Source organism: Sinohyriopsis cumingii, chromosome 1, assembly GCF_028554795.1.
Source record: "Sinohyriopsis cumingii isolate HCF-2022 chromosome 1, ASM2855479v2, whole genome shotgun sequence".
Classification (NCBI taxonomy): domain Eukaryota; kingdom Metazoa; phylum Mollusca; class Bivalvia; order Unionida; family Unionidae; genus Sinohyriopsis; species Sinohyriopsis cumingii.
This window is the reverse complement of record NC_142961.1, coordinates 145,695,200-145,711,973: the sequence shown is the minus strand read 5'-3', so window position 1 is coordinate 145,711,973 and position 16,774 is coordinate 145,695,200. Positions and strand designations below refer to the sequence as shown.

At 33.2% G+C, this 16,774-nt stretch overlaps 1 protein-coding gene across 1 annotated transcript in view; it reads left to right on the top strand.

The window, feature by feature from the left end:
* The first annotated feature begins 2,249 nt into the window (after window positions 1–2,249).
* LOC149808094 (putative rRNA-processing protein EBP2) overlaps window positions 2,250–16,774 on the top strand; it is a 37,461-nt gene continuing 22,936 nt past the window's right edge. The window contains exons 1-4 of the mRNA XM_089973462.1: window positions 2,250–2,398; window positions 10,025–10,105; window positions 11,979–12,139; window positions 16,104–16,227. Of these exons, the coding sequence (XP_089829588.1) occupies window positions 2,348–2,398; window positions 10,025–10,105; window positions 11,979–12,139; window positions 16,104–16,227 (417 nt within the window). The 5' untranslated portion in view covers window positions 2,250–2,347. The remainder of the gene's footprint in view (window positions 2,399–10,024; window positions 10,106–11,978; window positions 12,140–16,103; window positions 16,228–16,774) is intronic.

Below are 16,774 nucleotides of genomic sequence, written 5' to 3'. Positions count from 1 at the left end.
GTATGCTTCCCTCTTCTTGGGTAAATTAGAAAAGGATTTTCTTCACAACGAAAATTTGAATCCATCAGTTTGGTTTGTAATTTTAAATCTTTGTGATCTGGAACCATTCATCAGAAGAACTGACAAAACTTCATTAATCCCCTAAATCATTTTCACCTGACGATTAAATTTACTTATACTACATCTAGTAAGCAAGTTTAATTTTTAGATGTATATGTAATTAACAAATATTAATAACACTATCTCTACAAATATTCATGTCAATGAAACTAATATCCACCAATATGTGGAATATTCTTCATGTCATGTAAAAACGGTATACTATTTAGCCAGGCCAAAAGATACAGATGCATTATTTTAGATGATTGTCAATTACAAAATTCACTGAATGAATTAAAAACATATTTTCAAAATAGAAGTTATCCTAAACATATAATTGATTCTGCGCTGAGAAAAGCCTGTAATCTAACTCAACATAAGGCTTTAAACACAGCAAAAAATACATTAAACAAAAATATAATTCCTTTCACAATACAATATAATCCTTCAGTACCTTAGAACTAATAAATATTGGAGTCTCCTAAATTTTATCGAATAAATATTTTATTATTTTACTAATTCAGGTTTCATTAGAGACTTATAGATTTTTTTGATCCTTTTATATATATATATATATATATATATATATATATATATATATATATATATATATATATATATATATATATATATATATATATATATATATATATATATATATATATATATATATATACTGCTAAAATATCACCCCTTTTGAAAGAATACAATTTTAGCTTTTTTGGCTCTCCAGATTTATACTTCATTTCCAGATTTTGCAATATCACATCAGTTTCTTTAGAAGCCTTTGAAGCTGAGTAGCAGTTTTGGCAAAGGCAACCAATTCTTCTTCATACAACAGTATAAATAGATTACTAAATTCTGTGATACACAGTTATTCTGGTCAGAACTATTTGTCTTTAAATCATTTATAAATAATCAAAATAAAATGTATGATAAAACACAAACTTGCCTTACCTCGGCTGGGTAGTTAAACATTTATATCAAGCTATTGTGCATTTTTACACAATCTTGCACATTGGATATATCGGTTTTGGTATAATAAGCATTTTACTACTATTTTCATGAATTTATGATAAAGTGAGTTTCTCTCATGTCAATATGGACAAATGCTTTATCATAATCAACATAATAATAATAATAATAATAATAATAATAATGACCGTATTTAGACAGTTCATCCAGCATACATAGTTGTACACTCCACTGTCGGCTGTACGAATCCACACACGACACTCATAAGGGTATTGTCCATCCACACACGACACTCATAAGGGTATTGTCCATCCACACACGACACTCATAAGGGTATTGTCCAGAAATAGTTTATTCGGCATTATCTCAAATTTACATGTGTTTATATAGTCAGCGTCAATGTCTCTTGATTAATAAACTATTGTTTTGAAAGGTACTGTTCAGACAGTGAATATCAATTTTTTTTATTTGTCTGTTACATTGTAGTTAAAAATGGTGATATTTGTTGTATGATATCTATCTATCTATCTATCTATCTATCTATCTATCTATCTATCTATCTATCTATCTATCTATCTATCTATTCTGTTTAAAGAGAATAAAAGGTATGTAGAAGGAAAAGCGGTTTCTTAATTGATCAAATAATAACTGTAACCAACTTTTGTTGTTTTTGTCAGGTAAATTATAATTCAGGTACTAGGCCATTTCATCTAAAAAAAAGATTGAAAATGAAATGCTCTGTTTTTTTATTATGTCTCATCAGTTCTTCCATTATGTAAAAACATCAGCCAAAATGAATATATATGAAGAAATAGTCTGTGAAATAAAGTATTGTCTTTGATGCAATTAGTCAATTACCAGTTACATGCTCCTGTAAAAAAAGAAGAAAGAAAAAGATAATAGTCACAAGAATATACTTAAAATGCTAGAGATCAATGCAAAACAACATCAATTATTTAGCTGAATCTTGTGATTATTTCGTGTGATACATACAGAAGACAGAATTAGAGAACATATTATAATTATATTTAACATATATATATATAAAAGGAAACAATAAAATAGTGAGTATTTTCCACTATTTATTTATTGTATTTACTTTTGTTCCTGTATTTTCGGCTTGTTCCGGTAATTTCAGTTTGTTCCGTGTTGTTCCGGTAAACAGTTGGACCGGATAAAGGGAGGTCACTACATTTAAGTAATTTACCACTTCACGTGTTTGGAAATTATTAGGCTGTCAACAAACAATTTTTAAAAAGCTAAACATATTGCGATGTCTGGTAACGAGTCAAGCGACGCAGAGAGTATTGACTCTGATACGGAGGTATATTTTTAAGCATCATTGGTGAATTTTGTGATTTTTTTCTTCACAGTCGGAGTGAACTGAATCTTCCAGTTCTCTTCGTACAGATGTACTCATTATAGATTTTATTCATTTTTTACCCTCTTATCTCTTATGGAAGTAGGAAATTGTCTTTTTCTTTCAAGGTATACTTTATAAGTCCCTGTAACTCAGTCCTAAATCTTAGGCATCAGAGATAATTAGTAATGTAAGACATCGACCCTGATATTTATGTTTTGGGGTCGAAGTCGTACTGCTCAAATAACGGGGCTGTGTAGAGTGCGCCTATGTCGATTAATATCGGATTGATAAGTCAAGTTTTTTTGAATATTACATACACTTGACAGCCCATATCGGCGCTGTTCTACACAGTAAAGTCCTAATGTTTTAGTTGGACTTAGTCCTACAGCATCACCTGATATTTTTGTTCTGGGTGTGTTGTGTGATGGGTCTTACTGCCTAAATAAGGGCGTTGTGTAGCGTGTTTTGATGTTGACTAACAGCATAACGAATGTCAGATTTTCAGAAATATCACAAATAACTGGCAATCAAAAACGATGCTTTCCTACAAAGTAAAGTTATAATGTTTTTGACAGACTTTACTTACCCTGATGTCTTTTCTCTAATAAATTCATATTCTCATGAAAGAAATGAACCTGTTTTCAAGTTTTGTTGGCCTACATTTCAGTTGGCTGGAAAGCAATAAAAGCCAGGAATGCCAAAATTGGGTTAAATAAAAATATATTATGCTTATTGGAACTGAAAAAGCAACATTTTGTTTTGTTCAAGAAATATATCCGCCACATGAATCTACTTAACATACTTTGGCATACCTCGACTACCATTGCATTGCAACATCGTTGCATTGCAACAAGTTCAAATATATGTAAATGGAACATGAAATAACATCCATTTGCTTGTGTCATATTTTCATTCTACCAGGATAAAGACAGCACAATAAGTATATTAATTACACATAAATTAGTGGAAGAGTGTCGATATATGCTGCCAAATGTGTGAGATATTCCTGAAACTTTGACTGCTCATTCCGATGTCGACATCAGAACACGCTATACAAGCCCATTATTTGGATAGTAAGACATAGCACTTAAACAAAAACAACATGTGCTATGTCTTACATTGTGGGACTAAGTTGGATTTTACTTACTCTGATGTCTTGTTTTCTATTAACTTCAATTCTCACATAAGCAAATTGACCAGAGGTCTTACTAGGGTTTTAAAACTAGGAGTCCAGCAAAAGTTGCAATCCCCATAAGTATATTGGTCATACCTGAAATGGCTGAATGTCCAGATGAGAAGAACCAGTTGTTGTCATTGAGCTTAATTTTCCAAATTCTTTACACTGACATATAGCTCATGTTTGTCAATTAGAGTGAGACTGAATTTTGTCAATTCAGAGAAAGGCATTATTCCAAACACTAAGCCAGGCATCACACACTTTTATACATTTGGCTACTGTTCCATCTGAACTGTCAGTTCTAGCAACTTCATAACTCTTTTGAATCTCATTACAATCTTTGTCATTTTGCTGTTGAACTGTCAAAATAGTCTTGATGCGTCTTTATTTCAAGGTCATATGCACTGTTTATTCTACTACACTAGGAAAAAAACACTAGAATAAAAGCTAAATTTGTTTCACATTTTCCCATCACTCGGCAGCTAGTTGAAGTCTTTGAACTTGCCGCCCAGTTATTGCATCATGTTCTTTTGATGTACTTCTTATAATGACAACATATATGTCTGGGGGTGTTTTAGCCAATAAATTCTGTCATTGTAAATATCAGCACAGCTAAAATGATCAATTGATCAACACATTTTCACACTCAGCAGGTAATTGAAGCAGGATTGCAAGCCTTTATATTTGCCACCTAGCTGTTGCATGTGTACCTAGGACTCCTGCGTAAGTGATTTTTTGCATCCCAGATGAAAAATTTGCACCCAAATATGTGTGATTAAGCATTTCCAATACCTCTGTGGACATGTTTTCAAGTTCCATTGGTCTCCATTTCAGTTGCCTGGAACGTGATGGAAAGGGGAAAATACCAGAATCAGTTAAAAGGATGATTAGAATCTTGAACGAAACAAAGCTATCTAAACACTTTCTTTAGTATTAATATATCTGCATTCGTTCCATGAAAGAGACATTTTTCAACTTAATCTGATTTTGGCATTCCTGGCTTTCATTGCATTCCAGGCAACTGAAATGTAGGTCAACAGAACTTGGAAACATGCCCATTTGATTGATATGAATATTTATAATATACATGTATCAAGAATTGGTAATCAGTTTATTTTCAAACTTGACTCAAACACTGCATGCAATGGAAGAGTTAATTTTTGAAAATCCCTCAATTTTCACAGGTAAGATTTTGTCCGATGCATACTCTTTTACATTATCTCAAGAGAACTTGGTGAGGGAATGCATTCTGATATGTACTACACTCTCATCACAGATAAATAACTGTGACATATATTTCATGCTTCACTGACTTTAGGTAAATATAGTTTAAGTTTATTTCTCAATCTTTTTTTCTATAATTATCAGACCATGCATTTCTGCTAGTACCAGACCAATACCACAAAATGTCACCCTGACTTACATTTAACATGATATTGGCTTATGTTAAGTTCTTTAACTCATGACCAGGTAGGAATTTTGCACTCTCAGTGGTAGAAGAACATTTTTTTTAGGCACAGGCCCCAGGATGGTGACTTAAATAAACTCACAAGCCATGGCTGAAATTCCATAAGCCCCGTCGGTTCATATCTGTCAACTCTCAAGCCAGGAGAAAAACCTACTGATTTGGGGGTATTTTCACACCGACCTCCCAATCTCCTGATTTTTTTCAGAGAACTCCCGATTATTATATTATGTCTGTCAGTTTTCATTTCTCAGAAGAAAAAAAAGCCCATATGTAAATAGATATATTGTATGCAGTCCACAGATGCCATATTCTTTTTTATCACTTGTGTATCCTGTTGTTACAAAATAATTGATATCAATCTACAAAGTTTTTTTCTTCAGTAAATTGAATGTTAAGATTAAACAATCACATAAATTTCTGATTTTTAAAACCCCTACAACAGTACTATCATTAACACATTAGCCCCTGCTGACAAGTTTACGTGACAGGAGGTAGTAGCCTACTGCCAAGCTCTTTAGCATTGAGGTCATGAATGATACAATAAAGTTGGTGGTATTATAGAAAGGAAGACAGATGTAGCTCTACAATAATACCAAATAATCTGAAGTTCTAGTTGCACTACAAAATACAAAGAGAAAAACTTCATTTTTTGGACCCTTTTTTTTCCCCACCCAAAATTCGCCTGTGGTCGGAATCCGATTTTGTGTCTGGATTTTAGACTTTTTGGTCACAGATCTAAGGCAGACTGGTATGAACTGCAAACAGACAGATGAACCTTTCCAAAAAGCAGGATAAGATGGGCATTTGGAATAAAGAGTGGTCTTGATACAAAAATAATATGTCCATTAAGCAACAAAAAAAAAGAAATCAAACTTTTACCCTTGTGCTCATGCGCGAGACAAATAGCCACTGAAAAACGATGTTTCTAACACAACTAGGCATTATGTTATTTGAAAATCACCTGGAAGTTGATGTATTAGGATGTATTCAGAAATAGCTTTCAAAATGTGTTTCCTACTCGAATTTCAGGCGAAAACGACAGAAATCTCCAGGTGTAATGTTAAAAAAATAAAAAAAATAAAACTGTCACCAGTTAGTTTCAGTCCCATGAATTATCACTGTGAATGCTGTGTAATTTTCTCTGCAAACAAAATCGTATCTCCATTACTGCCAAAGATATTCAGCCAGTAAACACCTGACATTTCTCTACCAAACATATAAAGTTTAATTACCATTATAAATGAAAAGAAGGAATAAAACAAAATATACCACACAATATATGTGCCAGCAAAGAATTAATTCAGGGTAAATATTTTATTTAGTAAACAGTGTTACAAGCCTTAAGAGTTAAACCTAAGGAAATAAGGTGGGATATCGAACATGGGGAAAAACAGTTACCACGTGTACGGTAACTTGTGATTGCAGATTTGAACTATTGAAATGAAGTCCTAGGCATCGTAAGTTACAACAACATCACTTCTTTGCCAGTCAGTTGCTGGTGCTTATATACACACCGTAGAACATGGTTTCTTTGAAGTTTGTCCGAAGGCAGCCCTTTTCACAAGATAAATGCAGTGATAAGGATTAACTGTTAATTTGGTCACACTGGCCGCTCACAAACTTTTCAAAAATATAATACATAGCAGCTTAAACAATCTCACTCGTGGCAATAATATGTAATAACCTTTGTTCCTGTACATGGATCTATCATCTCTTTGATTTACCTAATGGGTTGTTTCACTTTCTGATCCTACCTAATGCAGATTAGTACAATGGGTTCAGCCACTGCAACCTTCAACACGTTACACTAGCTATTGTCAGCCAGTTTATGTGAAACATTGATTTTGTAACTGGCCACTTTTCCTTATTTTTGCCATTTAAACTGCCCAAGGGATAGTTTTATATCCGTTCCAGTCATTACAGATGACCATTTATACACACTACATGTAATGGACATAGACTAAAATTTTTTTCTTTTTTTTTCAAGATTACTGAAAATTGTGTTATCTCGAAACGCAGTCAGGGGGTTTGGGAGTACAGAATCATATTTTTAGCAAAGATCCTCAATTTCATGTTGGACAGTGGTAATCCGATTTAGATTGCGCTGTGTTATGGCGTGTATGTCAACATCCTGAAAATACATTTACTCATTTCATCAGCACGATCAGAGTTTCCTCGTGCAAATTAAAAAAAATTACAACCCCGACGGGCACCTTACTTTGAAGACAGTATGAACCTGAACTAAAATTAGAGGGGTCTGGTCATCTGGCTATCAGATTTGTTTTAGCACTGACTCTTTATATATATATATATATATATATATATATATATATATATATATATATATATATATATATATATATATATATATATATATATATATATATATATATATATATATATATTGCTCTACCTAGATGGCAGTTGGTAAGTAGATGCATTTTGATTACTACATCATTATAACAAATGTAGGTTGTGGATCTATATTTCATGCTTTCACTGACATTAGTAAAATTGTATTTTAAGTTTTATTTGAAGTTCTGTTCTAGAATAATTAAGCTGAATGATTGTATGCATCTCTGTTTGTACCATACCCATACTGACTGCTCCAGTGGCCTAGTGGTTAGAGCATCCACCTTGGATGCAGGAGGTCGAGGGTTGGAACCCCCGACTGAGTCATACCAAACACTTATAAAAATGGCACTAATAGCTGCCTTGCTAGGTGCTCAGCATTAAGAGTTTAGTGTTAGGACTGGTTGGCCTCGTGTCAGGATAATGTGACTGGGTGGTACATCATGCTACATGTCAGTGGCATAATGCCCCGATGCTAGACATCATTGTAAACTGCTGCCACAATGCAAACATCATAGTGATATGACTGAAAAGTTGCTAAAGATACATTAAAAATCCAAATCACATACACCATACCCATACCACCAAAGAATGTCACCATGACTACATTTAACATTTTACAGGCTTAGGTTAAATTTTTCCATTTAGCTTATGACCAGATAAGTTCTGGTTTCAGCATAATGCCAGTATCATCTGTTAGGTGATTTTATGCATCCCTGCTAGTACCACAACTTACAGCAAAAGAAGGTCATTATGATCTACATTTAACATTTTACATCTTATAATTTTGTACTGAGCTTAATTGGTGTTTTTTCTACATGAGGGGACATGTAGATAAGTACTGTACCATCTTTTTAAAGTAGGTAACTTTGACCATGCATCACATATCAGTGAATTTGGTTCAGTTTGTCATTTTTACTGTTATTACTGCACTCCTTAAGTAAGTGACTGTACACATTTCTCTTTGCACCACACCCATGCCAAAGGGTCACTGTGACCTATATTTCACATTTTACTGGCTTAGGTTAAGCATATAGCTCATTGCTACATGATTTCTGGCATTCTCTGTGCACACAATCCTTTATAAAAGCATGAAACTTGGGGATGCTTCATTAGGAGTATAATTCCCTCATTTAAGTAAGTAGGTCAACATCATCTATATTTGATGTTCATTTATGCTGCAATTGTGATGTTGATATAGATATGCATCTCTGTCACTACCACACTCTTACAGCAGAACAGGCTTGTTGTGTGCTACGTTTAATCTTATACTGGCTTTGGTTATTTCTTGCATTCTGCTCATGACCCAATGAGTTATATGCATACTATTCCCCTAAAATCATGAAACCTTAGTGAGTGGGTGCATCTTGATAAGGTCTATATTCTATTTGACTAAATACATTTCTGTGACCTATATTTTATGCTCAAAGACTTTGTTCAAGTTTTATGTAAAATTTCTTAAGTGCTATTTATGTTCCTGTAAGGAAACATAATGACTAGATGCATCTCTTACTGTAATGTCCTTACAACCAAATGTCGCTGTGACTCTCATTTTATGTTTTACTAACATAAGTTAGGAATTTGTGTTTCTGATCACGTTCCATGCAAATGCTATTGCCTGACCAGCCTTTATTAGCATTAACTGTGTATTATATATGTGAATGATTATTGGCTTTTCATGTGAGGCCTCTCCTGTGGTTAATCAAAAGTAAGTATTGGTGTGTAAAAAAATATGTACTGCTACTGCTGGCTGTTACTCCAAGGTCACTCAAAACTGATGACTTTCAGCCTGTAAAATTTGGCTTCTTGGGGTTGATAAATGATTAGAAACAGATTTAAAAAACAGTGATTAAAAATATTAATTAAAAACTAACTTATTACATGTACCTCTGCTTTGATATCATAGACAAGAGTGTTTTTCTTTAATTCATGTTTGTCTTTTATACCCTGCCATACATAGATGTTGGGGTGGGGTGATTGGTAGGTGTCAGCACAATATTGGCCATATATATCCAATTAAAATTTCAATTGTTGAAATGATTAACAGTTCAGCTGTAAAGATAAAAGATTTCAAAAAGACTTGGAAAAGGATCACTTTAGTTTATATATTTCCTGCTTATTCATTTTTACACTGGTTGCTGGAGATTAGTGAAAGTAAAGGTGAGTTATGTAGTTATTGTTTTCACTCTGGTTTATTCACAGTTATGTAGTTATTGATTGCACTCTGGTTTATTCACAGTTATGTAGTTATTGATTGCACTCTGGTTTATTCACAGTTATGTAGTTATTGATTGCACTCTGGTTTATTCACAGTTATGTAGTTATTGATTGCACTCTGGTTTATTCACAGTTATGTAGTTATTGATTGCACTCTGGTTTATTCACAGTTATGTAGTTATTGATTGCACTCAGGTTTATTCACAGTTATGTAGTTATTGATTGCACTCTGGTTTATTCACAGTTATGTAGTTATTGATTGCACTCTGGTTTATTCACTGTTCCTGAAATAAACCATGTCCATCAAGTTTTGAACATTCCTTTGGAGTAAGAAATGAAAATAAATCATAATTGGGTCTACTTTCTATTTCAGCTGCAAAGAGCCTTTGTGAGTGGTCAATTGAAGCCAGGACTGAATGTGGAGGTAGCACCAAAACTGTATATAAACAATGTGGTAAGTATGTCCATAAATAACAATGGGACACTGGTGGCTGCATGGTTACTATGCTGCACATGGCATTGACCAGCTCTTGTTCATTTACTGTCAGTAAACTGTTTTAAACTATATAAACACTTTGAGTTTACTAGGCAAGCGGCACTGTATATAGTGTACAGAACAGTACTTACACAGTGCAAATTGTATATCCTTGTTTATTCCAAAAAAGACTAGATGCAGATTTTGCTTTATTCTTCATATTTACCAAATCTCATTCTTCCATATGACATTTTCAAAAGATGTCAATTGCTGTTTCGTTTATTTTGCCCCATGTGCTCAAGAGTTGCTGTTTTTCAGAGATATAAGCAATCCAGAAAAGTGATGTAAACGTATGAAATGATTCACATCTTTAATGATTCATAACCAGCATTCAGTATATTCATACTTACTGTAACAAAAATTTGAAACTTTCAACTCAGTATTCATTTTGCCTTTGATTTTGGATACATGGTTGTCTCGTCTTTTGTTTTTGTTTATAATTGGCAGATTTGTCTTGTTTCCTGACAGGAGACCCGATAATTGTTTGAACAAGGAAACTGGCTTGGGGAAAAGGGGGATTTTTGTCTGGCAGCAATGCCGGTAACCATTTATTCTACAACATTAATGCACATGAATTAGCTGTTGTAAAATCTAAAGTTGAGATGTGATGCCCTGCTTAATAGCAGTACTAAATTATCTGCCCCCCCCCCATGATATTGGACTGACTAACCATTGACTATCATTGTCAATCAGTTTAAGTATGAATACTTGCTTGGGTAGGTTGAACAATTACCATAGCTGATTAAACAAGTACTTATTTATGATCACTTACATCAAAGCAAACTACATCAGAGATTTTAAGTATTACAATTATTTTCAAAGCATTATTTCTGAAACTTCCTTATTGTATTTTGGAGGTATCATTTAAATTTAGTGAAATTGTGCCTGTAATTCAGATACAAGGGATGTACTTCACTTAGTGCAAGTCAAAATCTTCAATGTACATGCAGTGACACTGTGATCTAAATGTGAGTGTTGAAGCAAACACTGTTGTTATTCATTCTGTTATACTGGGAACACAGTTTTAACAAGTTAGGTATTTACATTTTTAAGTACGAAAAAAAATGTAATTACTGGTGCATTGATACAATATTCTAATACAGTATTGCTTAAACAAAGAATAATAAACTGAAGACAAATGGGATTGTTGCTGTTGTAAATGCTTACAGCAACTTGCAAATGCTGAACTCAAATTATACACATTTTGAATTAAGTAGAAATAATAAGGAAACAGGAAAATTAAATATATTTATTGACTTTCTCAAACAAATTTTATCAATTTATAACAATTTTATAACATTCCCATGTAATAATTCATGGTGATAGTATCTTAACAACTATGTACACTTTTTAGAATAGTGTTATGATTGAGAAAATACATTTATCAGTTAGTAGGAAAAAAATGATGGTGTCCAAAAACTTATAGAACATGAAAAAATTGTTTTAATTTTGTGTCCCAACATTTATAGGTCATAAAAAAATTACTTTTGAAGATAATTTAGGGTGTCCCAAGACTTACAGTCATTATGGTACTGGGACACCAGTATTGTTAGCAGATGGTGACATCACCAAAACACCCATCACAAATCCTGACTATGCTGGTCTTCCAGTCTTGTCAGCAGATGGCTGTATCATCAGAACAGCCATCACAAGCCCCTGAAATGCAGGGCCACCAGTTTTATTAGCAGATGGTGACATAATTAAAACACCCTTAAAATTTGATAGTGTCCAAAAATCAAAAGCTTTATCTGCCACAGGCAGGAAAATACATTTTTACATTATTTCCCTGCAGGCTGGCATGAAGCACAAACTAGAGGAGTTTAAGCAACACCTTGAATGGATAGAGAGACTGGACCTGACAAATGACCCAGCCAAAACCCCAGGGGGAAACCAGGCCACTGAGGAGCAGGGTGATAATGTTGCAGATGATGACTTCAGAAGAGAGATGAAATTGTATGTGTGATGACTAGATGCACAAACAAAAAGTATTATCTTAAAACCTTAATTTAAAAACCACCTGTATGTGACTTCCTGTCATTTATTACCAGATTTCTGAATATAGAGATCAATTTTGTTTCTGTTTCGTAATGTGTTGACCTTTATTGAGACTTTTTGCTGTTGAAATGGATGGTCTCTCAATACAGGGTTTGCTGTACATAATATAGAAATGAATATTATCATATTATATTTTTCAGTTCCTTTCTAAATTTCATGTCAAATGGATGCAAGAATGACATTGTATTTATGACATAGTTACATGGGCTTTTATAAACTGTGGCATTAAATCATTCTGGGTGGCTGAGGGGTCTAAAGTGCTCAGCTTTACTGTTCACTGCCATCTCACTTCTGTCCACATGGTTTGAGTCTTAGGCTTGGGAAAGTGGGTGTGTGAGAAAGCTTGCCAGTGGCTTCCCATGGATCATTGGTTCTTCCTGGGATTTTCACTCATTCTTCCTCCAGCAGTTATACTAGCTGCCATGTATAATAAGCCTATCATGTACTGAAATTTAGAGATACCAAAAACTGATATCATTCACTTTCTACAAGATCATATGATAATACACAGATATAAAGAATTTAAAGCATTCATTTTCTGTCAGCAAGTTTTGTATATAAATTATTAATTTTTTCTGTGAATAATCAGCATACTTAAGAAATTGAATAGAATCATTTACAACTGTGAAAGCTGAGTGTAGGAAATTGAATAGAATCATTTACAACTATGAAAGCTGAGTGTAGGAAATTGAATAGAATCATTTACAACTATGAAAGCTGAGTGTAAGAAATTGAATAGAATCATTTACAACTATGAAAGCTGAGTGTAAGAAATTGAATAGAATCATTTACAACTATGAAAGCTGAGTGTAGGAAATTGAATAGAATCATTTACAACTATGAAAGCTGAGTGTAGGAAATTGAATAGAATCATTTACAACTGTGAAAGCTGAGTGTAGGAAATTGAATAGAATCATTTACAACTATGAAAGCTGAGTGTAAGAAATTGAATAGAATCATTTACCACTATGAAAGCTGAGTGTAGGAAATTGAATAGAATCATTTACAACTATGAAAGCTGAGTGTAAGAAATTGAATAGAATCATTTACAACTATGAAAGCTGAGTGTCGGAAATTGAATAGAATCATTTACAACTATGAAAGCTGAGTGTAGGAAATTGAATAGAATCATTTACAACTATGAAAGCTGAGTGTAAGAAATTGAATAGAATCATTTACAACTATGAAAGCTGAGTGTAAGAAATTGAATAGAATCATTTACAACTATGAAAGCTGAGTGTAAGAAATTGAATAGAATCATTTACAACTATGAAAGCTGAGTGTAAGAAATTGAATAGAATCATTTACAACTATGAAAGCTGAGTGTAAGAAATTGAATAGAATCATTTACAACTATGAAAGCTGAGTGTCGGAAATTGAATAGAATCATTTACAACTATGAAAGCTGTGTGTAGGAAATTGAATAGAATTATTTACAACTATGAAAGCTGTGTGTAGGAAATTGAATAGAATCATTTACAACTATGAAAGCTGAGTGTAGGAAATTGAATAGAATCATTTACAACTATGAAAGCTGAGTGTAGGAAATTGAATAGAATCATTTACAACTATGAAAGCTGTGTGTAGGAAATTGAATAGAATTATTTACAACTATGAAAGCTGTGTGTAGGAAATTGAATAGAATTATTTACAACTATGAAAGTTGTGTGTAGGAAATTGAATAGAATCATTTACAACTATGAAAGCTGTGTGTAGGAAATTGAATAGAATTATTTACAACTATGAAAGCTGTGTGTAGGAAATTGAATAGAATTATTTACAACTATGAAAGCTGTGTGTAGGAAATTGAATAGAATCATTTACAACTATGAAAGCTGAGTGTAGGAAATTGAATAGAATCATTTACAACTATGAAAGCTGAGTGTAGGAAATTGAATAGAATAATTTACAACTATGAAAGCTGAGTGTAGGAAATTGAATAGAATCATTTACAACTATGAAAGCTGTGTGTAGGAAATTGAATAGAATCATTTACAACTATGAAAGCTGAGTGTAGGGAATTGAATAGAATCATTTACCACTGTGAAAGCTGAGTGTAGGAAATTGAATAGAATCATTTACAACTGTGAAAGCTGAGTGTAGGAAATTGAATAAAATCATTCACAACTATGAAAGCTGAGTGTAGGAAATTGAATAGAATCATTTACAACTATGAAAGCTGAGTGTAGGAAATTGAATAGAATCATTTACAACTATGAAAGCTGTGTGTAGGGAATTGAATAGAATCATTTACCACTGTGAAAGCTGAGTGTAAGAAATTGAATAGAATCATTTACCACTATGAAAGCTGAGTGTAGGAAATTGAATAGAATCATTTACAACTATGAAAGCTGAGTGTAAGAAATTGAATAGAATCATTTACAACTATGAAAGCTGAGTGTAGGAAATTGAATAGAATCATTTACCACTATGAAAGCTGAGTGTAGGAAATTGAATAGAATCATTTACAACTATGAAAGCTGTGTGTAGGAAATTGAATAGAATCATTTACAATTATGAAAGCTGAGTGTAAGACAGCATACCCATGTTAATTAGACAAAGCTTGTTTGACAAAACTTAGAATTATTTATGGTGTGCAAAATGTTTGGTTTGAAGCATTATGAGTGTAATTAATGTGCTTAAAGTTTTATCAATTAAAGATTCCAGGCAAGTGATGAATATAATTTAAAAATATCTTCAGTTTCCAGGACAAACTTTTTAAATTATTGGACTTGTGCATTGTGTCTTGACATTGTTTGTTACATGGTGTTTTAGAATGGAGCTTGTTTGCTTCAGTTTCCAGCTAAGCTGATGGCTTTCCATGGACATAGAACTGAAGGTTTGGCATAGACCCTGACCTGAAGGTTTAGCATATAGACCCTTAACTGAAGGTGTAGCATATAGACCCTGACATGAAGATTTAGCATAGACCCTGAACTGAAGGTTCAGTATGAATCCCGAGGTGAAGGCTTAACATGGACATCGAGTTGAAAGTTCAGCATCAACCCTGATCTGAAGGTTTAGCATATAGACCCTGACATGAAGATTTAGCATAGACCCTGAGCTGAAGGTTCAATATGAATCCCGAGGTGAAGGCTTAACATAGACACTGAGTTGAAAGTTCAGCATCAACCCTGATCTGAAGGTTTAGCATAGGCCTAGAGCTGAATGTTTAGCATCAAACTTGACCTTGAGTCAAATATTTGGCATAGACCTTGAGAGGACGGTTTTGCATGGACCCTTGGTTAGAGGCTTAGTGTGTAGCCTGAGTTAAAGGTTTAATATAGACCCTGAACTTAAGACTTAGAATAGATGCTATCTGAAGATATAGCATCAAGCCTGAACTGAAGATTTAGGGTGAAATAGAATCAAACAGGTTGGAATATTCACATCCATGATGCTAAAACACCATATAATGATTTTGTTCCTATTTATGTAGAATCCTCTTGACAAAGAAAAAATAAATGTGTTTATTGTTACTTGTATATATAGACAGTGCAAATGTGTGGATTGAATTGAATGTTAAGATTAAAAAAAATATCATCCGATTACTCATTGGTTGAATTCACATCAACGAGTGTTGCAGGTAATTTAGCGGTAGATTAAGTGTAGTGATTTAGCAGTCCAAGAGTGAGAACATGAAAATAAATCTTGTACGAACATCACCATTTACATTATAACCTCTTTAGATCTGCAGTCACAAAATTTTAAGTAGCCAAATTTAAAACCTGCATTTCTGAGACAGATTTTATAGCCAAGAAAAAAATCTGGCTTTGAAACATATTGAAAATATTTACATATTGAAAACCTTTTGATTGTTTTATAAATAATCTTCGATTTTTTTAAATGTGATTCTTTTTAGCTACAGACAGGCTCAAGTCACAGCTCTTGAAGGCATTGCCAAGTTGCATAAACTCAATATAAAGACCAGAAGACCAGAAGATTATTTTGCTGAAATGGCAAAATCAGATGATCATATGAAAAAGGTAGAAAATCATAGAAATATACATACTGTTTTTCAAATGCTATGCAAAATTTCTTCAAGCTGTTTTTGAGATGACATGATTAGTCATAAGTAGTTATTGATCTAAGCCTTGCATGTGTAGGGTATGACTAGGATCCCTATTGTTGTATGCTAATATTTTATGTAGTTGACATCGGTTGTAATTCTGTTTACTGAACTTTGCATAAATTGGAGATACAGTTTGTGAATGAAATGCTTGAGAATCTTCAGTTCCATTTTTTACAACCACTTATGTGGTTGGTGTTAATATTTTGGCATAAAGAAGTTTTCATTAGTGTTTTTATTGGTTGTTTATTCTGTTTATTCTACACTAATGCAGTGTGATCCCACTATAGCACGCTCCATTATAACACAAAATCGGATATAACACAGTTGTGGTGTGGCTCCCTCAATTTCATATACAGTCAACTCCGCTTATATGCATAGAATTGGGACTGGACCCAAGCTATCCATATAAATGAGGTATGCATTTAAGAGGAATTCATGTATATTTGCAATGTAAAATGGGA